General features: G+C 31.5%; 1 protein-coding gene and 1 pseudogene across 3 annotated transcripts in view; both read right to left on the bottom strand.

Annotated features, from left to right (window-relative positions):
- LOC145246065 (dipeptidyl peptidase 9-like) overlaps positions 1–23,146 on the bottom strand; it is an 80,914-nt gene that overhangs the window by 4,520 nt on the left and 53,248 nt on the right. For all 3 annotated transcript variants that reach the window (XM_080107907.1, XM_080107909.1, XM_080107908.1), the window contains exons 10-18: positions 23,065–23,135; positions 19,035–19,105; positions 12,570–12,651; positions 11,671–11,794; positions 9,561–9,747; positions 9,332–9,443; positions 7,093–7,195; positions 6,361–6,410; positions 2,531–2,673 (exon numbers count right to left, since the gene is read on the bottom strand). In XM_080107907.1, coding sequence (XP_079964033.1) covers positions 2,531–2,673; positions 6,361–6,410; positions 7,093–7,195; positions 9,332–9,443; positions 9,561–9,747; positions 11,671–11,794; positions 12,570–12,651; positions 19,035–19,105; positions 23,065–23,135 — 943 coding nt within the window. The remainder of the gene's footprint in view (positions 1–2,530; positions 2,674–6,360; positions 6,411–7,092; positions 7,196–9,331; positions 9,444–9,560; positions 9,748–11,670; positions 11,795–12,569; positions 12,652–19,034; positions 19,106–23,064; positions 23,136–23,146) is intronic.
- On the bottom strand, positions 1,599–1,699 carry LOC145246353 (U6 spliceosomal RNA; annotated as a pseudogene).

Raw genomic sequence — 23,146 nt, 5'->3', positions numbered from 1 at the left:
AATGGAAACGTTGCATTAATAGTAAATCAATTCTTGGAAATCAGAACAGATCTTGAGATTTTAGTCTGAGGTTTTACCAACTGACCTATTTGGGCCTTCATATAATAGAGCTTAAAGCATTACCATAAAATAATTATAGCTTTGGTATGATGTTATAGCTTTGATTTATATTAGGTTTTCAAACATGAAAAAACAAATATAAGTGTTAAAAATAAATGAATGGGTAAACATTACCATTTGAATTAGAAATTATTTTTATTAAATTTCGAATTCTTTTGATAATTTTAACCCATTCATCAAAAACAATTTTGTTTTAATTACATACTGTTTGTAAAAAACAATTGAATATTTAATATGTACTAGAATTGGAGTCCATAATTGTAATGTATCAAAATGCTATATGGTTACCTCCCATGCATGTCTGCAATTTTTAAACAACTTTTTGGCACAAATTGGACATTTATTTCATCATGATGAATCTGCTAGAAAAACTGTTCCTGTGGTTCCCAGAGTTCACATAATATAGGCAGATATATTATAATCCAAACTTTTTTTGAACAAGGACACTGGACTTTTAGGATTAGAGCTTCTGTCTGTATCGAGAGAGTGATTATCATGGTGCAGAGAAGACAAGGTAGTCCATAAAGTTTTTTTTTTTTTTTTTTTTTTTTCAATTGTTCATGCTCATTAGTAAGGCATTTTATATGGTATTGAATGAAGCATGACAGCACTTTATATAGATATTGATATTTTAGATTCTGTATCAACAAATATATTAAAAACATCTATATATTAATATGATAGCGTGTGTGTTATTTTCTGTGTCACGCTTACATCTGGATCATTTAATTGTTATGATTTCTATTTCTTGTATAAAATAACTTTACCAAGAATTCTTCAGAAGTTTTAATTTCGGTTATAGCTGATGGCACTTACCCCATCTATTTTTTTTTTTTTTTTTTAATTTATCAAGAATTATTCATAAGGTTTGGTTTCGGTTTTGATTATAACTGATGGCATTCCAATAATCCATTTTTTTTTTTATAAATAATTTTATCAAGAATTCTTCCGGCAAGAATTAAAATATCATATTTAGGTATACTTTATGACTGGGCTTTGCCAGGCATTTATGCTAGCTTAGATAAATACTTTTGTAGTTTTAACAAAAAAGCTACAATAAAATCAGAGCATCTCCCATTTACACTGAATATCTACAGAATGCCAACATCAATATATTACATATCAAAGAGTCCCCTGTGGAATTTCCACAGGTCCTGCTAGTTTTAAAAGAATACAATATTTATACTGTATTCAGTACACACCCTCACAAAAATGGAGGAAGAACGTTTGGTCTAGCTATTTTATGGCCAATCATCTCTTTTCATGTTAATGCCAAATCCAGTAATTTTGGAAAAGGTTTTATGCTTCAAGTTCTTTATATCTTCAAATATTTAGCCATGGTGTTTAGTTCAGTTGTTTTACGGCATATCAACCCTTTTCCGGTTACTTAATGCCAAATCCAAGTAATATGGAAAAGAAAGCTTCAAGTTCTTTATATCTTCAAATATTTAGTCATGGTGTTTGGTTCGGTTGTTTTTAAAAATATGGATTTCTTCACAAATTTACATGTTATCCTTGCACAGAGGTCATGCTAATTTTCTGCATGATTAAAACTTTAGTATGTTTACTGCCAAAGCAAATACCAGCAGATACGTACTGTATTTGCAATAACTCTTATCCCTGATTGGCTTCTGGGCCTTGATAAGTGGTGACCACCGTGTAAAAAAAAAATTAAAAAAGCTTTGCAAGTGTTTGCACTTGCTATTTACTGAGATACCTTGATTTCTCGTTTCTATTGACTATTTGGCTGGATAATTAGACATGGTCAAGCAGACAAGGAACCCATTCTTAACATGGGGAAAGAGAGGGGGAGAGGCTTTCTGCGAGAAAGAACATCATTAATTAGAAGGGACCATATCTTGTTTGTCACTATCATCAATTTTCTGCTCTGCAAACCAAAAAAGCAAACAATTTCGACTAACCAAAACACACAGAAAAAAATGTCAGTTAATTGATTTTTTCACGTATAAATTATTTGTGATAACCTAAAGACACAATATACATCAGTGACTTTATTTTACAGTGAAAGATTGTTCTGAATTCATTTTAGATGGCTGGGTTAAGTTCGAGATGGTTATATGACTTGCTATTTGCTTTCTCTTTCCCTAACCAAATGAAATGATTTTATTTGAAAGCTATAAGTTGTTATAAGAGATAAAAGTACATATATATTATTCATATACCAATGAATACACATCAGTCTTAATTAGGGTGGGAGGTATTTCATATCTTTAGAAAATAAACTTGTTAAAAATACTTTTATTTTAGTTAAAAAGAAACAAAATACATAGCTAGAAGAAAATGATCACGAAAACGTTTTGCAAGGAAATGGCGAACGTAAAATTATTACAAAACTGAAATAGGTAAAAAAAAAAAAAAAAAAAAAAAAAAAAATCAAAAGGCAACTTACTCATCGGGAAACATGTCTATGTAGAAGAGAACTGATCCTTCGTGATATCCGGTAAGATTGTTCTGAGGAAGATCCATGTACCGCTCAGTGTAACCAGTATCATAAAGTCGCCAATTTACAACTGGAGCTCCAGCAATGGCTAACTGAAAACCAGAAATGGAGAACAAAGATTCTTCATTATTAGGAAATTATGGTTTTGTTTATTTTAGATTAAAAAAAATAAAAATAAATAAATAAAAAAGAAAGTGTCTTGAGATAATCATTCGTAACAACCAAAAAATTACTACTTATGTTATACAGACATTGCTGTATTTTCGTAGACATTGGCAATATTACATACCTAATGTGCTCCAACAAGTCATATCTTTTTTTATTTGTTGGTCAATTTTTAAAAGAATTACATTGATGAAAAGAGAATACAATAAGCATTCCAATGATGTTAATTTATTTTTCTTTTATGTGTTCAATGTTTTTATGCTCCAAGTTAAAAAAAAAAAAAAAAAAACAGTAAAAAAGGGAAACAGTTTTTTCAATGTTTACATTTCATAAGTCACATTTGGATACATATGTGTGGTGTTAAATTTGATTGGATATGGCTGAAAGTTTACAAGCTATATAAACAAAGTCCATCTCTACTGGACTTTTATTTTTACGCCCGCAGGAAGCACAGTTACAACTGAGCAAAGTTAACAAAGAATATTTCAAAATTGATAAGATAATTTGGTATATATCATCCATTTTCATATAGATAATAGTTTCAGAATTATTTTCATGTATAATATGTAAATATTTGATAATTATTGTATGGAAATTTCTTTAAAATGTTATCTTTTATAGAAAATGATGACAGCGATGGTTAGCGTGCAGCTAACCATCGCTGTCAGCATATTAACAAGTTTGTATTCTCTTAAAAATAGAAAACCGTTTTTTCTGCTTTCAAAACCAAAGCAGAAAAAAAAGTTCCATTTTTTTATTCTGGGTTTGTCAATTTTAAAAAATTATTATAAAGTTTTTCAAATTTGATTTCCAAACAATACTATTTTGTTATTTTTAACGCTTGTAGTACACATGTACTAAAAGCGTTAAAAAAACAACAAAATGTATTAAGTATGTGTATTTGTTTTTTAGTGGTAAAAAAAAAAATACATATATATACATTTTTTTATATATAAAAATAAAAAGGTACTTGTGCACTTATGTTACTTCAGCATGGTAGCATGATTTAGAAACCCATTCTTAACATGGGGAAGGACGGATGTTTTGTTAACTATTCTGTACTTTTACCTAAAAATTAAATAAAATATATTGTGAAACTTTAATTTATTTTTAACTCATTGTCAAGACCATTTTTTCGAATCTGTAAAAGAAACTCGTTTTTTTTTGTTTTTTAACTGAAGATATCTAAATAATAATTAGGCAGTTCAGTAAAGAATTTCATTGTGATGCATTTTGGAAATTTTTACCTTGTTTCCACCTTAACATTTTTCTTTAAAATGATTATCTTAAGGTTTTCAGGTGTGTTGAAAACGAATATCGCATTTAAATTTTCTGCAAATAAGTAGCTTTCCAGATATTAAGCAATGTCATTTCTTATGTTATTGCTGATGGCCATCTTGGTACGTGTGTTTGCGCATAGTTTCTTGAGGTTAGGTTTGCATGCTCACGCATACCAAGATGGCCACCAGTGATAACATAAAGAATGACATTGCTTGATATCTGGAAAACTACTTATTTGCAGAAAATTTAAATGTGATATTTGTTTTCAGCATACCCTAAAACAAAAGTAATCATTTTAAATGTTAAGGTGGAAACAAGGTAAAAAAAATTACTCTTTTATTTCTTTGTTTACATAGTTGAATTTTCAGTAAAACAGAATAGAAATGACAAAAATTACCAACTGGTGAATATATAGTTGTTGCTTATCAGGATTCTTGGTATCCTGGTACTGTGAAAGCTACATCAAAGATTCATGTAGAGTACGATTTATGGTTGCATCTTAGAAAAATAGGGGTATATTTGGGGCCAGATAGAGAGGATTTACAAAATTGAAAATTGGACTGGTCCCAAAATGCACAAGTTCTGGTCGACTATGGGAATTTCCATCTTTTACAGAAATCAAAAATATATATGAAAAATTTCCTTTGATTTATTTCTGAGATTAATTCATATCTACTCAATTTTTTTTCTTTGAGGGAATTAGTAAATACCTGCTATGAATGCTCTTTAGGCATTCAATGGCTACACCCAAGATTAAGCTCTCCTTTGGTGAGGAGGAAGGAAAATGCCTATTCTCAATTAATCTATATTTAAATAACACTATAATACTTAGTTTTGTTCATAAATAGACACCCACTGATGATACTATGCGCCAGTTTAAAAAAAATGAAATTTCTACATCTGAATTTATAATTCATGGCTTATGTTAAAGAGATACATCAGATTTGACTGCATAATCAGAAATAGCACACAATTTTACATAAGAGTACCAAGTTTCATGAGAATAGCTTGAAAAATAAATAAAATGGTGAAATTACTGAATTTCAAGAAATTCAGGTCCATAATTTAGCCCACTTTTTCTAAAGAAAAATGTACATGGAAAAGCCTAAATTTTGGCACTTAAAATTCTCATAACCTTTGAACTACTGATGGTATTTGCATAATTCAAACAGTTTTAAGCATCTTTTCCGTAGCTCTTTTCATGCAAGTTGATAAAATAATTATCTAAAAAGAAAAAAAAAAAAAAAATCAACTTGTAATGCTATATCTACAAGGATCGTTCCAAAAGTAAAGCTTCCTATTTCTTTTCAACTCAAAAAAGTATAGAGCTACAAAAGCAGGAATGGTACCATTATAACAAGCGGCTTTTTGTGCTCCAGCATTCATTTAGCTACATGGTCACCATGATTCTCAATGCACTTTTGCCAGCAACTCAATGACCAAAGTACACGACAGGGATTGCTTCCTCAGTCTCACACTAACAATATCTGCAACAGATGAAACTTTCAGGTTATGAATGCATCAGTTCATGACAATGCAATTTGCAGTCTGATCCATTCGAGTTGAATAAAATATACGAGGCATTACTCTTGGAATGCCCCTCTTATTATTATAGAGGAGACATCATCAGTCCAGTAAACCGACCATTAAGTGGCCAATGGGTTATGTTAAATAAAACTTTCCTTTTTTTTGGGGGGGGGGGGGGGGTTAGCGGAACTTTTGCTGATGTATACCAAGGAAAAAATCCCTTCTGATTAATACTTAATTCCAGTTTAATTTTAAAACTACATAAAAACTAGTATTTACTTAGAAATTCTTTTTTGGTATGGTTTTATTTTTAATAAAATCAAAATATATTTCTTTAGTCCTAACTTTGAACTCTTTTTCTGAATGGTTTTACATAAAACATATTTAAAAAATATATACCAGCAAGATTTCTACTAAACAGAGTGCGGAAGTTAAAATGTTTTAACAGAATTAGCTAGTGTTCTAAGCAGAGTAGATCTATTGATATCCTGATTAGTGTAATTACTTTAAAAAAATAAAAAAAAAAAAAAAAAAAGGTAGAAAGTAATCTCCACTTTTAATTTTTTTTAAATGATAAACTTTAAATTTTTAGTTGTAGAAACCGACTTCATTTGTCTCGAAAAACACATCCAGAAATTAAAGCTGGGAGAAAATATTCCTTTTCTTAAATGTTTATGCAAGGAAAATACTTCTTGATTGAATACGAAAGATATAAAAATTCACAGTTGAGTGAATTGAATTTTTTTTATTTCACTATTTGCAAAGAGTAGTTGAGTTTTGATTATGTCAAAATGTTCTAAACCTACCTTAAACACATTTGGTTTTTGTGCAAGGCCCATCAAGGACAAATAGCCACCTGATAAAAGAAAGAAAAAGATTGAAAAAATATGTATAAAAGTATTCAACCCAAACATCCACTCACCCGAAAGAAAAACATCAATAAAGATTATGTTAAAAAATTCAAATATTTATATGAAATAAAATCAGCTCATAATCATACGGTATAATAACGCATTCACAAACTGGGAGGAAAGGATTTTTAAACAAGCATCTTGCTATACAACTAACCCAATTAAGATGCCCATATAAATCGGACCTCTAACACACCTGAAGAAGGCTAGAAGTTACATAGACCAAAACGTGAAAATAACACTCAAAATAAGAACAGTAGTCTGAATAGTCTAAATTCTCCCAAGTCAGTATCAATCTGAGAGTAATGGAACCTAAGGAGTTACTCCACACTCTACAAAACTCCAAAATTATAGCTTCTTCATTAGAAGTATGTCAAGATTATATCCAGGACCATGTTGCTTTGAAGCTTTCCACATTCAAATGCAACTTTGAAGTTCTTAAATTATCAACTATTCATTTAAAACTTGAATGACAGTTTACAGGCCAAGTCTTCCACCAAGACTTATGTCATTTAACTTTGGTGATCTGATGAAAAACTCGAGGTTTGTGAATGTAATTTAGTCATAAATTAACAATTGAGTTATTTCAAATAAATACACTGCAAGACATTGAAATACTTAACTTACCATAAGACCAACCATGAATGGCCACTCTGTTTAAATCAATAAAATCTACATGAGATGATAACCAATGAAGTCCTGCCACTTGATCTTCCAGCTCAACATTACCCTGCAAAAAAAAAAAATTATATAAGTACAAAATAAACAAATTCTATTTTTTTTTCTAAGACACATCCAAGCATCTAAATGATTCAGTGCAATACTCAATCTGTTACACTAAAGTTTGAAATAGTAAAAAAAAAGTGCCAAGTGTCTGTTAACTTGGTGACATTCATCCAGGATAGGCTGAACAGACTCTTCTCGTAGACCACACAGCATTCTGGATGGATGCAGACCACAAATGACGATCTGCATTGGCTAAGATCGTGACAGGCAGCCAGACTTGGGACCAGCAGCTAATACTGTAAACTGGAGGTAGGTCTTTGAGGTCTTCAGCAGACCTCCTAGGCATCTTCAATCTTAGAACGGTTCTAGAGCTTTATGGATGAACTCTCCTTAATTGGCGTTTTTGGTATTAAAATTTTAGAACAAAGGACTAAACAGGGGATCAATCAATATATTTTAGAATTAATATGTGAGCAGTTTTTAGGTGTAGCTGTGAATTTTGTGAGTCTTTTAAGATGGTTGGGAGTGGTTTATGGAGTCTAGTGCTTGCAATGTTTTACGACATCCAGTTGAGGGCAGTGTCCGGTTTTCATTTTTTTTTTTTTTTTTAACAAATCACTTCTAAACATTTTCGGAAAGGGAGAGTCCATAGTATTACGAAGTTCATAATTTCAGCTGTATGATCTGCATTTTCACACAATTTATTAAAAATATATTTTTGATTGTTTAGCACAATGTTGAATGTCTCCCTCCATTTGCATCTCATTTTACAAACCTCATCCAGTATAAAATAAGGGGAGCGTAGAGCAATAGCCCTCGATATATCTAAGGCTTTTAACAGGCTATGGCATGACGGTCTTCTAAGGAAACTTAGATCATATGGTATCACTGGAAGAATACGTAATGCAATTAAATCCTTAAGTAAGAGAAAAACCCAGGCTGTCCTTGACGGTCGTGCATCTGAACAATATGATATAAATGCGGGAGTACCTCAAGGGTCTATCCTTGGACCTTTATTCTTGATATTCATAAATGACCTCCCTGATAAAATTGTTTCTGAGATGGATATATTTGCTGATGACACCACTCTCTATAACAGGCACGAGGGAAAAACAAATAAACACATATCTAGGGAAATGGCAGAAACACTAGAGGATGACCTCCAATCTATACTGAAATGCGGACAAAAACGGATGGTCACATTCAATGGTGCCAAGACTAAACTGGTTTCCTTCAATAATTACAAGAAATCTTCTCTACCACCAATAGCAATGGCCAAGAACACATCTGAAAGTACTTCTTTTAAACTCCTCGGCCTAACGTTTACAGGGAACATGAACTGGAATAGATACATCGAGAGCATTGCCAAGGCGGCTGTGAAAAAGGTGGGCTTTCTCTCTACCATACTAGAAAACTACTTACGCCTGAAAATATCCTGTACCTCTATAAGGCCACTATTCGATCATGTATGGAGTACTGTTATCACATTTGGGCTAGTGCATCTGCTACTTGTCTCTCACTCTTTGACAGGGTTCAAAAGAGAGTCACCAACCTGATAGGTCCTGAACTGTCATCTAAGCTTCAGCCTCTGTCCCATCGACGAAATGTTGCATCCCTCTGCCTGTTTTACATGTATTTTAATGGTGAATGTTCTGATGAACTACAAGCACTTGTACCCTCTTGACGTGAATACCCTCGACAAACCCAACAAGCAGTTAAATCCCACCCCTTCACAGTAGAGATCCCTAGGTGTAAGAAAGCCTTCTACTCCAATAGTTTTTTCCCCAGAACTGCTAGACTTTGGAACTCCCTTCCGGGATTCTGCTTTCCCAACTGTACTGACATGCAGATGTTCAAGTTTAATGTGAACAGACATCTTGCTACTCATCTCCCTTCATAATACTCCTGCAACTAATGTCTCTGATAGTAGCCCTCCACTTCAAAGTGGCACTGTGCCTTGTTTGGGGTGAAAATTGAATGGTTAAAAAAAAAAAAAAAAAAAAAAAAAATCCAATCAGATGCCATAGTTTATAATCAGAATCCGTTTATGTTAATGTAAAAAATGTCTCAGCAAGAATACATTTATTAAAATGTCAACTTAATATTGCAAACTTCAAACCAAATTTAAAAAATGACTCACTAAACAACCGTTAATATGACTTTCAAATTTAAGGCCTCGGTGACAAGATCCACGTCCGTCTACGAGTACCACTGCATAACCTTGAGCAGCTAGGGTATGTAAGCGTAGGAACCTAAAAATTAAATGAGATAATTCAATTGAATAGTAAAATTTGAAAAATAAAAAAATTTGAAAATGTAAATTTTAAGTAAATAAAATTTTAATGTTTACAAAAAAAAGATTTACTTACTTTAGACCTTTAAAAGAATTGTTGACTAGTTGTACTTGAGGTCCTCCATAAACAAACAATACCGTTGGATACTTCACTCCTGGCTCCATATTATGGGGTTCATAGTACATACCATGCAAATGACAGCCATCATCAGTCATAAAGTCAAATAGTTTCGGAGGTTGGTAATCACACGGATCATCTAAAACTTTAAAAAATTATATAGCATTACACAATGCTGATACAATAACCAGCAAAGTACAACTTCAATTAGGTTATAATATTAGAAAAGCAATTATTCTGTATATGAAAAGGTTCTTGTCCAGAATTGCACCTATATTAAAAAATGTATGATATACATATCAATGATGAAATGAAAATATATTCCAAAAATTACGTAAATTAATGAAGTAGTTTTATTTTCAAAGAAAAATCAAATTTTATGATTAACAGAAGAGCGTCCGTCTTTATTAAAAAAAAAATAAATAAAGGGGAAATAATTCAAACATGCAAGAGTTATGATCTACGTTATCAGTTTACATCATTTTTGGAATACAATATTTTCGTTTTGTTATACAGATTTTTGTTTGTTTTTATTTTTTTAATATAAGGGAATTCTGAACAAGAACCGAAAAAAGTTCTCAGAAAAAGATTTTATGACAGCTTGGCCAAAGATTTATTTATTACTCACAAACAGCACATTTCAAAGTGGAGTTGTGAGCATTATTTGAGCCTTACTTTACCAACTATCTCTTGTGGCAGAGTTGGTCAAAATGTACCTAGTTTATAGATAGCATTACCAACTTCACAAATACAGGTTAAAAGTTGGTAAAGAGTTACATTCTATTTACAAGAAACTTTAATGATTTGACTTCAATAAATAATAACACAGTTAAACACTTCAAAATGTCACAAACTTTTCCGGAAAATGTGTTCAAAACTGGAGTAGAATTGTCGATGCTGAACACTGGACAGTTCAAGCATCTTATATCTTCACAATGTCAGTTTTTAGATCAGTCTTATGATGGGTTGTCCAAATTAGGACATGTGACCATGTCAGAAACAGTTATTCATAGGAAAAATCTTTCCTCTGATTGCAGAATGTGAAAATGCATGTGTACACTCACTTGCGATTGTCTTATACGTTGTTCCAAGTGAAGGTTGTTGTTCATCCTGTCAGAGCTGCAATGAAGATCTCTTGTATAAGCCAAACCAGAAGTCCAGTTTAAGTTTACAAATGGTACCTGTCTACTGAGGCGAATGAAACTTGCAGTACTGAATCTTTGCTTGACCAGATTGAAACACAAAATCCATTAGAAAGTCTTAGCCAAGGGCCCTAAAGGGACCCAACCTGGTTAGAGAAGCACAGTGTCCTAATTATCTTTTAGGTCTCCCAAAAATCAACTACCCCCAAACGTTCACCCCCACACTCCTAATCTTCTGGGGAAAAGGAGGCTATAGCAGTTTCTTTATCCTCCTGGGATCTTTATCCTCAGCTGGCCTTTTGTTATTGTTCAGCTGCCCAGAGGAAACGTTCACTGAAGATAACAGCCAACTGGTCTCCAACTTTATTTTTTTATCAAGAAACAAACAAGATGTGCCGCTGACAATGAGTCTATACCATCAAAGATTTTAAACTTATGTTATCTTCCAGCATCTATAATCTTCAGAATTGGATTGCATTTGTAATCAAGCAAGTTCCAAATTGTCAAATCTGGCAACACAGAATTTTAAATTGATGAGAGCCAGCTCAACCAACCGCAGGTAAATAGCAATAAGTAAATACAGTTTAAAAGTTTCAAAATTATAAAAAGTAAAACACATACACACATTTGCAAAGTCTTTGAGAAAGAAAATCTCCAGCTGCTGATTGCAGAAATTGAAAATTCTTTTAAAAAGAATAGAGCATTCTAGGCTGCTGATAATGCATAAGTAAAACCTATGGACATTACTAGTGCCAATTGCATAGCTCATAAAGACTGTCTTAATAAAACAGGTGTTTCCATCTCAACTTGCCAAGAAAAGAATCTTACTTACCTTCATAAAAATGTTGAAAGATTAAAAAAAAAAAAAAAAAAAAAAAAAAAAAAAACGTGAATATGCAAGAATAAAAAACTGCTGCAATACTTACTAGGTTTTATTAAATGCCCTAACAGCTCTGAAGAAATTTTTCCATTGCCATCTATAAGCCTGCGGACACAGCATCTGGGTGTGGTTTCCAAACTGCTGTAGACAGTGACAAACATGGAACAGTCCTAGAAATTAAAAATCAAAATCATAATTAGTGACCAAAAGAATAAATAAATACCATCTATTTGTAAAATCATCCATTCTATAATAAAGACCAATGTGTATTCATTTGTATATAAATAAATATAAATCTCAAGTAAAAAAAACAAACTTTTCTATTTTTATAGATTTGGATCTGATTTTTATCTTTTTCCCCCCCAGTTATTAAAGAGTTGATATCCAACATACGATGCTTACAGATCTTTATTCTTCAAAGTTCATGAACACCAGCTACAGGCAGGGAGGATTTGTCAGGACATTTTTACCCCTAAATGAGTGGGGGTGTATCAGAGAGTCCTTATTTCCAATGTTCTTGCGATATGGGGAAGATGCCCCCCCCCGCTATAAAAGGTAAGAAGGTCAATGTAAATATCCATAAAAAAATTTTTTTTAGTGCTTATAAAATACACACACACACACACACACATATATATAAATCAATATCATTTAATTATGTCGAAATTAGTAACATTACTACATAAAACATTTAATTTCACCATCCAGTGATCCGCCATTACTGCAGTTAGTTCCTATGATAGCAGGTGAAGTATTTTGTTTATTTCAAGTAAACTTTGTAATTTTCTTTGAAAGTAAGTTTTATTAATTTTCTACTTCATTTTTCATAATTTTTGGATATGTTACAAATAGTTAACATTGCTCTCAGCTAAAATTCGATTTTTGTTATGCTAACAAGCACCATCTTTTTTTTGGGGGGAGGGGGATAATGAAACAATTACTTACAGCATTAAAAGACACAGCATGAGAATATCCAAGTTCAGTAAGTCTTACAGGTTCTCCATGTACAAAATAGGAAACAACATATCTGCAAAATAAAGATTGAAAAGCATTCACACACACACACACATATATATATATATATATATATATATATATATATATATATATACACTAGCATGGGTGTCCGGCGTTGCCCGGGTGTTTGGAGGTGTATGCTGAGCAAAAAAACAAAAAACAAAAAAAAAAAAAAGGGGTCAATTTTTTAAACTTTGACCCCTATTATGACCCCTTAAAATTTATTGTTTTGGGCTCAAATCAAGTTATTAAGTTAGATCCATGTCCAAGGAACCTATATCTAAAATTTCAAATGTGTGAATTTTGACCTCTTAACTGCCAAGTTTCTGGTCAAAAACCGATCACATATTTTCCAAAATCTCAGTACCCTGTATATCAAATTTCGAGTCTGTAGACTAAAAATTGACACAGTTATTGCGTAGGGAAATGTACACAGACAGATACGTTCACTTTATATATATATATATATATATATATATATATATATATGAGATATTGTTTATTATATTAGAACAATATGACCAAATTGGTCAGCCACAGAGTTTGGGTAAGATTATTTACATCAAGAAAAAGTTCAGAAAAGTAGAAAGTGGACATTATGTTTACTTTTAGCAGCCTCGGAATTCTTGCTTTCCTTATTTTGTCCTCTAGTCCTTACATTTCATGAGCAATGTTTTAGACAAATGAAGAATTGCTGTTTTCTAGGTCAGAATCTATGTATCAAACATTTATCGCTGGCTAGGTTTTGATCTTCAAATATTTTTTTTAGCTCTTATGTTTTGTCTGGAGCAATTGCCACAATTCAAAATTTGTCTCTTCAGCTATGAGTTAAATAATATTACCGTGGTAACACTTCCTTTTATTTATAATAGACTATTCCAATAGAGTTTTATAACCTCTGATTTACTAAAACAAGAGAAAAAGGAGGAAGAGGCAAGAGTAATAGATATTGTAAAAATAAGAGTGTGCATTATATATGTGTGTGTGTGTTTCAAACATGCATTGAATGAGGGTGAACGTGATAGAAACATAAGACATAGGTTACATGGCAAGTGAATCACAAATTACAAAATAATTAGAACAATTCAAATAAAAGTTTTGTTTTTTTTAAAACATAACTCAATCTTGAAATAAAGGAATATTCAGTATATATTTTGTGTGAATAAAATTTAAAAAAGCCTTAATGAAACGACGTATACAGATATGTGGTGTGGCCCACTTAAAAGTAGCCCGATCTCAGTCATTGACCGCATTGCATTCAAGTTTTTGATCGTTATTAGTCTCATCTAATATGTATGCAAATAAACAATAAAATACCTATTTTGTTTCTGGAGCATTATAATCGGATATCTAACCAAAAAAAAAATTCATGCATTTTAAGAAACTATTACGTAATTACGCATGTCAAAATTAGTAAAAATTCCAAAAATAACAAAAAGTGATTGACCTTCTAGAATTATTTTTTTTCTAAAAAAAAAAAAAAAAAAAAAAAAAAAATCAGTGTTATCGATTGGCCATTTTTAATTTAAAATAGCAAAAAATAGTGAAAACAAGGCAGTTAAGTCAGTTTGATATATGGAATAGACAATATTTTTTTTTACTTGTAATTATTTTTCTACTCCATTTTTTTTTTTTTTTTTAAATTATTTTTTGGAGTTTTTACTAATTTCAACAAGACCTGGAATATCATTTCTACTTAAAATGCATTTTTTTGATATCCAATTACAATGCATAAGCATCCCTCATTCTTCTAGTTGATAAGTATTCAGACTACTTTTAAGTCGACCACTTAATATATGATGGACAATGAAGAATTGATTTTAAGAGAAAAGCTCAATTTTACCTACAGTATTTATTGACTAGGGATTTGAAGCATTTTATTTTTTTACAGAAAAATAAAAAATTACAAAAAACTTTAAGGAAAAAAAATTTTTTTTAATAGTTTATTTTTGGTCTAAAGACTCAAAACTAATGTGTGCGTATTTGTATAGGGGATCGGGACCTGTGGAACAATTTAGATTTGGTTTTTAGCTGGTAAAAAATAGCTGCTAAGAAATCAAAATTAAAAAATTGGAACATGGCAGGCGTAAGTTTACTTAAAGTACTCCTCTATGGATGCACAAATATACATTATTTGCATTAATTTAAACTAGCAGGACCCGTGGAAATTCCACGGTAGTTAAAATCTTTTAAAACACATCAGTAAGAAATTCCTTATAAAAATGAACGTATGGAAGCAAGTAGAACAAACAAAGAACTTTAGTTTAAACTTTTATTGAAGGTCAATGCGATCGTAACTGATGCTGTTGATATTGTCAGGAAGTGCTGGTGATGATTGAGGCGGTGACAGGGACGTCGATCAGCTGCTTGGAGTGAGAATAGTGGTCACTCAGCAGGTTCTTGGGAGTCAGATTGTGAATTTAAAAAACTGTGTGACATTGTTGACATCGATTTTGTGCAAGTTCTGATGACCCCAAGTTATTTAATATTTCAGGACATTTTGGATTACATGTGTAAGTAATGAATAGGTCACAGAAAACTGCCATTGCATCTTGATAAAGCTGTTGTAGATTCCTAGGACTTCCTGTAAGTGTAGATGGTAGAATAACTGGTACACCAAGATAACCATCTTCATTCCTTGCTAAATGATCCATTAAGCCAGAATATTGAGCAGCTCTTAGTTGACTTTGATGGCTTTTAATGAAGTTAAATAAGCAACTGTCAACTTTTACATATGCGATAGACTTTTCTATTTATTTTGAATTTTATTCAATGAAGATTTATAAATTCAAATATTTTTTAAGTCGAATTATTGATATAGATTTCAATTAATGCATCACAACTTCCTGATAATATAAATAGAACACTTTGAATTTTCTGTACAAAAGTTTTTTCCATAAAAACATTGTAATCTGTTATAATATTCAGATTCTTGTGTATTACATGCATAGAAAATGAAGTGTTTCTGTAAATCTTATGAAGTACAGTTAACTTTTGATTTTTCGATAATCAAAATGATGTGAGGTAGGTTATACCTATCAAATTTATTGTCAATGTTATATAGTTAAGTAAGCTGGCTAATTGGCTATAAAGTAAGTTATTCCGAACTTTGATCTAACATTTTAATTTTAAAAAAAAAAAAGCTTAACATTTTCTTGTATCTTTTTTTTTATATTAAGAAAAATGTAAGCATCATGCTGAAATAATAAAATGCCATTCTTAATAAGGGGAGAAGGTTTGACTATTCTAAACCTTCACCTAAATAATGATTTAATGAAAAAAATGTTTAAAATGTTCTTGTATCTTTTTTATAATTTTTTTTAAATAAGAAAAATCAATAAACTTTGATAACACTATTGTAAGAATCATGCTGAAAGCCATTCTTAATATGAGGAGGGGGGGTTAACTATTCTGAAACTTCACCTAACAATGTAAAAAAAAAAAATAAGGGAAAAATATATGGATGAACAATAAATATTTCTTCAGTTAAATAAAATATACTGTAAATCTTTAAATAAGGAATAAATATTTATTTAAACCATAATTATTGAAACAAAGTATTTTACTGCATAAAAAAACGGTTATGGGGAGAAGGGTTAACTATTTTGAACCTTCACCTAAATAGCGATTTAATGAAAAAAAATTTAATGGTCTTGTATCTTTTTTTTATAATTTGTTTTAAAATAAGAAAAAAAAAAAAAAAGGTAAATATCCAGATACGCTACTACAGAACACTGACCACTCTAATTTTTTTTTTTTTATAGGTAATTGAGGTCGCTGACAACGAATCTGATAGTCAAACTTGGGGCAAATTTACCGTTTGCATGGTATTTACCCCTGAACCCACAAACTACTTTCCACCATTTTGCAGCTTCCGTTTATGCTACGCGCATGCACGTTGTAGCATAAATGACGGCTTCACCAAGCAAACTACGTTGGGGTAGGGGATTTTTTTTTTCCAGCACATAGAATTTTCTAATTTTCAAAAATACATTATAGCACTTTTTGGGTGGAAAATTTAAAATTAGCTGAAAAAGAAATAAAACAAGAAAAGGAAAGCACTCCAAGTTGGAGTAGGGGGGCAGGGGTTAATTTATCTGTTTTTTTTTTTTACCTGGAACATAGAATTTTCAAATTTTCAAAAAGTAACGCACCGACATTTACCAATTAGAACACCATTTAACATTTTCCGAAGATTTTACTGTGTACATTGGCACGCGCGCCCCAACATCACATCCGTTTTTGAGTGGCATAAGAGATTCAAGGAAGGCAGAGAGTGAGGGATGATGAGGTGTGAGAGGAGTAAGGAAGTCAGAACACTAGAGTTGATTGGCCAAATAAAGAATTTCATGGATAAGGACCACCGTGTGTCTATAGAGATCCTCCACCTCCCTATAGTTGAGGCCTTACACCCTGTGACTCTTGGTTATTTCCCAAGCTCAAGAAAAACCTTGGAAGCTGTCGTTATGAGACAATTGAGGAGATGAAAGAGGCTGTGATGAGGGTTATTAACTCTCATACAAGGACTTTCATGGGACCTTCCAGAAGTTGTTGGAACGGTACAACAAGTGCATTGCAACCGAAGAGGATTACTTCGAAGGGGACAAGATTTTCATGTGTGTACTATCTATAAAAATGCTCATACAAAAAACAGTCTAGAAACTTATTTAAGGCACCTCGTAAATGTTTTGGCTTTTATTCTAGCTGATGGCACCCAAGTCGAAATTTTTTTCTTTTTTAACTTTTGAAATCACTATATATTGGTTACAATATAATAATCGAGAATTGGTTCTTTAATAATGAATATGAAATCTGCATGAATTAAAATGTCATCCTTAAGCTTATTTTATGGCCGTAAATAACATTTTTAAATAATTTCTGTGTCACCCCCAACAATATTTTATGTTGGTAAGAGTTATCAATAATTTTCAGAATCATTCAAATTTTATTACTACTTTACCCAACATTGGTTAATTTCAATGATTTAATGAGAACCAGTGAGATTATGTTGAATTTAATATACTAATCTATAAATATAATCACCAGTGTAGTGAATGTTTGTGCATGTGCTCAACAGTGAATTGTTTTCCTTGCAATCCATGCAAGAAATATTAATATATGGTGATATATGTATTTCAGCTGTACTTTTAACCATGTCTAACTGACTGAAGTGTGTTAGTCTTAACTGCGCTTGTTTGCTATTGTGTCATGACATGTGTATGAATGTTTTGTTTGTGTGCATGCATGTGTTATGGGAGATTTTTAAGTGGTAAGAAATGTTTGTACTGATTTGAGGGTGTGTTATGACTTATGCATGTACATATATTCTGTCTATACATGTATGCAATTGACATTCATAGCTCTCCAACATTTAAGTGTATAAGAGAAAAGGAAACAGATTAGACTAGTCTATGATAAAAATTTCACAGGCTTAAAAAGCCCCTTCTCGTTATAACCTTGTGAAAAACTGTCAGCAACTTGCTGACTCACTTTCAGTCAATTTAATTACTATTGTTGCAGCTCCGATGACATGCACCAAGCATAGAAACAAGAGCTTTTTTGTGCAGGTTGTTTTTCTCTCTCTCTCTCTCACACACACACACACACACACACACACACACACACACACACACACACACACACACTTTGGCAGCAAATCTTTTTATAAGGCAAGTTTGGTTAAATGTGACAGTTTTTTTTTACAAATTTTTCTGTTGATTTCTTTATATAAATAATTTATCAATTTGTTCTAAGTTTAGTTAGTTTGATTTAAGTTGTCTGTTAGGGAGGGAAAGATAAGGAAGGAGCGTGGTAACATCTTTTTATTTATATATTAAATTTTTTTTGTATCTATATAAAGACAACAGAAAAAAAAAGCATCTAACAAAATTACTGTCGATGACAATGGATTGAAAGCACTAGACAAAAAAAAATAAAATTTTTAAAAATAAGAAAATTACTGTTACACAATACAAAATGTACCAATAAAAACTACAAGAAATGCTTGGCAAATTGAGAAAAATAAGGAAAACTCATCTGATATTTTATATATACATATATATATATATATATATGTGTGTGTCTTCGTTTTGAATCTTTTTAGGTTATAGTCTAGCTTTACATGTGTACATTTAGTAATATATATATTCTTATAGTTGGTTTAATTTGTTTAGTCTTTTAGATGCTGCATCAAGTATTTTGTAAAATATTTAATACTGAAATAATGTTAAACTATTTCAAGACAAGCTACCATTTTATTGCGAATTGTCCAGAGAATTAGGAAATGGGAACAGTGTCTGACCAAACTAGGCCTGATCCAAATTACCACTGCCTTCATCTGAAAATAAAATTAAATTGGATATTAAAAAAAAAAAATTAAAAAAAAATACTTACAGATGAGATTCAAGCACTCGATCCTTCAAACCCATAAAGTAGACAAAACCCCTCTCCTCATCCACAAAAAACTGAAAATTAAAAATCTCCAAATTATGATATAAAAACTAGAGCTGTGTAGGTTAGTATAATAAAGATTCATTACATAATGATACATAAAGATACATGAACATTTATCAACCAATTGTTAAGATGAAAATTAACATTGAAAGATAGCTAAGTTTTGATACAATAATAAAAAATATTTCAGATTTGCATTAATTTGATCCATAGTTATTAGACTCCAAGTAAGCAAGATGCCATGAATTTCAATTTCTTAAAACCCTTAAACTTAAGCCTTTAATTTTAGACAATGTCTACAATCAAAATTATATGTAATGAATTTCAATCAAAATTAGAATAAGAATTTTTAACCTGTTTAATATTTTTATATCTTGACTTGAATTTTTCTAAGGTGACAAAAGTAGTGCAAAACTATTCTGTTTAAGGAACTAATTTTACTAATCCACGAACGAGTATTCTTGTGTGTGTGTGTGTGTGTGTGTGTGTGTGTGTGTGTGTGTGTGTGTGTATACACACACTGCTTTTTTTAGGTGACAAAGTATGTATAGATTTTTCAATACCATCAAGGACTTTTAAAGACCTCCTGTAGACAAAATTTTATATCTAAAAATTATATAGACCAAAAAACTTAATATTTGATAAGAAAAGTTACTTTCATTTACCTTTATTTCATGAAGTTGTTTTAAAGGAAGTGCTCTACAATAGTGCGCAACAAAAATCAACTATTTACAACTTAAGCTCACCACTACATGATTGTCTACTTTGTCAGTGATTTTGTATCATTTTCAGTTCTTGTTTGATCTGAAGCTTTTCTCTGAGCTTAGCCAGTTTAGTTTTTTTTTTCACAGGCTTATTTTCTAGAAGTATTGGACGATCAACAGTCAAATTACCAAAATTTCACTTTCAGAGCAAGGTATCTGCTGATAAAGTCAATGACATCACTTTCCAATCTCATTTTCTTATTCAATTCTTCTACCTGCTCAAGGTCTGTTTTCTCTTGAGGTTTTGCCTGTCTTCTCTTTTTCCCTCCTGATACATTTCATACCTTTGTCTGATCACGGCGCATGAAACAATGAGAGGGGGCGTTGGTTATTGGCACTTAACACTGGTCATAGATGATCCTCTGTGCCACTAGAGAATCATCATGTTCTCCACCATAACTTCCTTGTTTACTAAGGACCATACTTAGTCGTGAGAGAATACCAGAACAGTCCTCAAAACAACTTGCTATAACAGGAATCAATCGTGTAAGTTGTGAACAGTTAGTCAAGTCTATCATCTTCACTAACAATGACAAAACTTCTATATTACATAAAAAATATATCATCTTCACTAACAATGACAAAACTTCTATATTACATAAAAAATATATATAAATAGTTAACATTGAAATTTACATTTTGTTTTTTTTTTAGTATTTACGATAGACTCAAAGAAAGCAATTTTTTTATTTTAAAATGAAGGTTTTCAGTTTCATTCCAAAAGAAACATCCGCAAATTGTTTAGGACCAGAAGCAAGATGTTCCACCTTCATCTCATGGAATTTCATTGCCAGTAAAAGGAAAAGTATTTCTTCTCATAATTATTGCAATCAGAGATTAATATATGATAGGATTTTTTTCTTAATTTACAAGTTAATTTAATTTTTGTAGTTTTAACATTTACTTTTGGTTTTGTGAATGTTAATTAACAAGTTTAATTATTTTATTACTTAACATTGTTTTATTTTTAGTTTGTTAATTAGTTTCCTTTTTCATTTGAGTAACTAATAATTGTTCAGGTATAATATTCATGTATTAACATTACATTTTCAGTTTGTTGATTTATTTCCTTTTCATAAACTGTTTCAGCAATTTTTTTCCAGGACTAGTAGTTTTTGTAGAGATTATGATTCAGGTATAGTATTCTGTGGCACTATTTATTTGTGCCACTGTTTCTAACACACTCTGCGGCATGACCGAGTTGTTATTTGGCCATGTGCGTAGAGATACAAAGAAACGCCTTCCAATAATACCCTTTCCTAGAGCTCTCTCTTTCCTGCACGACCACCATGAAGTGAAGACGCATATTCTGTCTCTCCGTAAGTGGGGGGAGCACCCCCTCTCTCAATACTAGTTAAGTTAACTTTGAAAAGCCTATTGTCAAGTTTTTTTTAGTTGTTAAAGTTTTTGTAATATATATTTTGTACAATAAAATAGTTATGCTTTAGATATATTACAATTGTGTCGCGTGTCTTTTTTCTTGTGTCTGCCATGAATGCCTTCATAAATGTCTCCATACATGTCTTAAGTCGAAAGGTGGCCCTGAGGACAAAGAGATGAAGATTCCCACTAGAATGCCACCAGGGTGAAGAGATCATCTTGAGAAAAGAAAGGAGCCACACCCAGATCCAACATCTCAGGTATGATTTTCTTCTTGCTACACAGACCCTAATGACTGGCCCATCTTCATATCTTCCCGAGATTGCTTTAAGACATTTACTATAACACGTCTGTCGGTCACACCTCAGTGACCGGCTGATAGTGGTATAATTCATGCATTCATTTTCATTATTTCAATTTATTTTTTATTTATAGTTTGTGAATTAATTTGTTTCCTTTTCATAAACTGCCTTAGCAATTTCCAGGACTATACTCTTGTGGAGAGGAGATCATTTTATATTTGAAATGGTTTCATTGTCTGTTGGCTGATTTTAGCGTTCCAAATTATCTTTTGGTATATAAAATACTTATTTTTGCTTAGCCGATGCTAGTTATTCCGCTTGCATAATTGTATCTAACTACACAAGTGGCTAATAATTTAATATTTAAAAGATATTTAGCATTTATTTCAATTTTGAATTTCATTTTGGCTGCATCCATAAAGTATATGGATAATAATTCTTTGGCCTTCGATCAAAGATCAGTGTGTAGTATCTGTTTTGATGCTACATTTCACCTTTTCCACCTTCAGTCAGTGGAGGAGAAATCCTTCATGGCCAAGAATCTTTATTTTATTCCAGAGTGCCTGATCTCATATCTAACTGCTCTCATGAGGAGGCAAGTAAATAAAAACATTAGGTAGTTTTGTGATAAAGGGATGCAACTCTTATGGACTATACCGGAAATAACATGATGCAATTTCAGAAGAATGTATTTATTTCGATTTTATTTTTGATATTCCAACCCAATTTTTACTGGACATAAACAGTAAAATTCCAAGCTCTTTTCAAGGTAATAGAAATGACGCCTTTAAGACAAAGCTCAAAATTCAAGGTCTTTTCAAGTCTGGAAAATTTTAAATTGACAACTGTTATTTTGAATTTAACAATTCATCATGAAGAGACTAACACCCAAGCAGCGTCTGCAAATTGTGCAAGTTTATTTTTACATTTAATGAACCAATAATTTCACAAAATGGACCCATGAACTGGTCACTACGATTGTGAGATTTAATCCCATTAGATTATTTTCTTTGGGGATATGTTAAGTCCAATGATAGACAAGACACAATAGACCACTCGGAAAACAAAATTAGATACGTCATTGCTGAAATACAGCTTAATTCACTGCTTATTCTTGAAAAGATTAAAGCTGTAGGCAAAAATAAAACAGTGAGCAGGAACAGTTCCACAACCTTGCAGTTTAAAGAAGCTACTGGAATAAGCAGTATTAGAATATTGTATTTTTAAGATTGAAATACGAAAATATATAGAATGTTTTGATTCATTAAGCTATCTGCATTTTAGAGTTTTCTCTAAGAAACAGTGTTGACAAATTTTTGTTTTTCCTTAATAGTCAGGTTAACAGTTTTTAGTACTTATGCAGAATAAGGATAGTGCTATTGTTAGAATTTTCTGGGCAGTTTATGTAAAATGCTGGAAGGTGTTGAACAAAATTGAATTTTACTTTTTCATGCAAACACACGCCAAATTTTACTTTTCTCCTCCAGTTAAAAAAACAAAACAAAAAACCATCAAAGCACTTACCTCTTTTGGTAAAACTTCCCAATCACCAGATGTCAGTGGAACTTCAAATAAAATATTTGGTTTAAAATATTCTGAAATGTAC

Source organism: Euprymna scolopes, chromosome 23, assembly GCF_053919585.1.
Source record: "Euprymna scolopes isolate OS-2025 chromosome 23, ASM5391958v1, whole genome shotgun sequence".
Classification (NCBI taxonomy): Eukaryota; Metazoa; Mollusca; class Cephalopoda; order Sepiida; family Sepiolidae; genus Euprymna; species Euprymna scolopes.
This window is presented reverse-complemented; position numbering and strand designations above follow the sequence as displayed.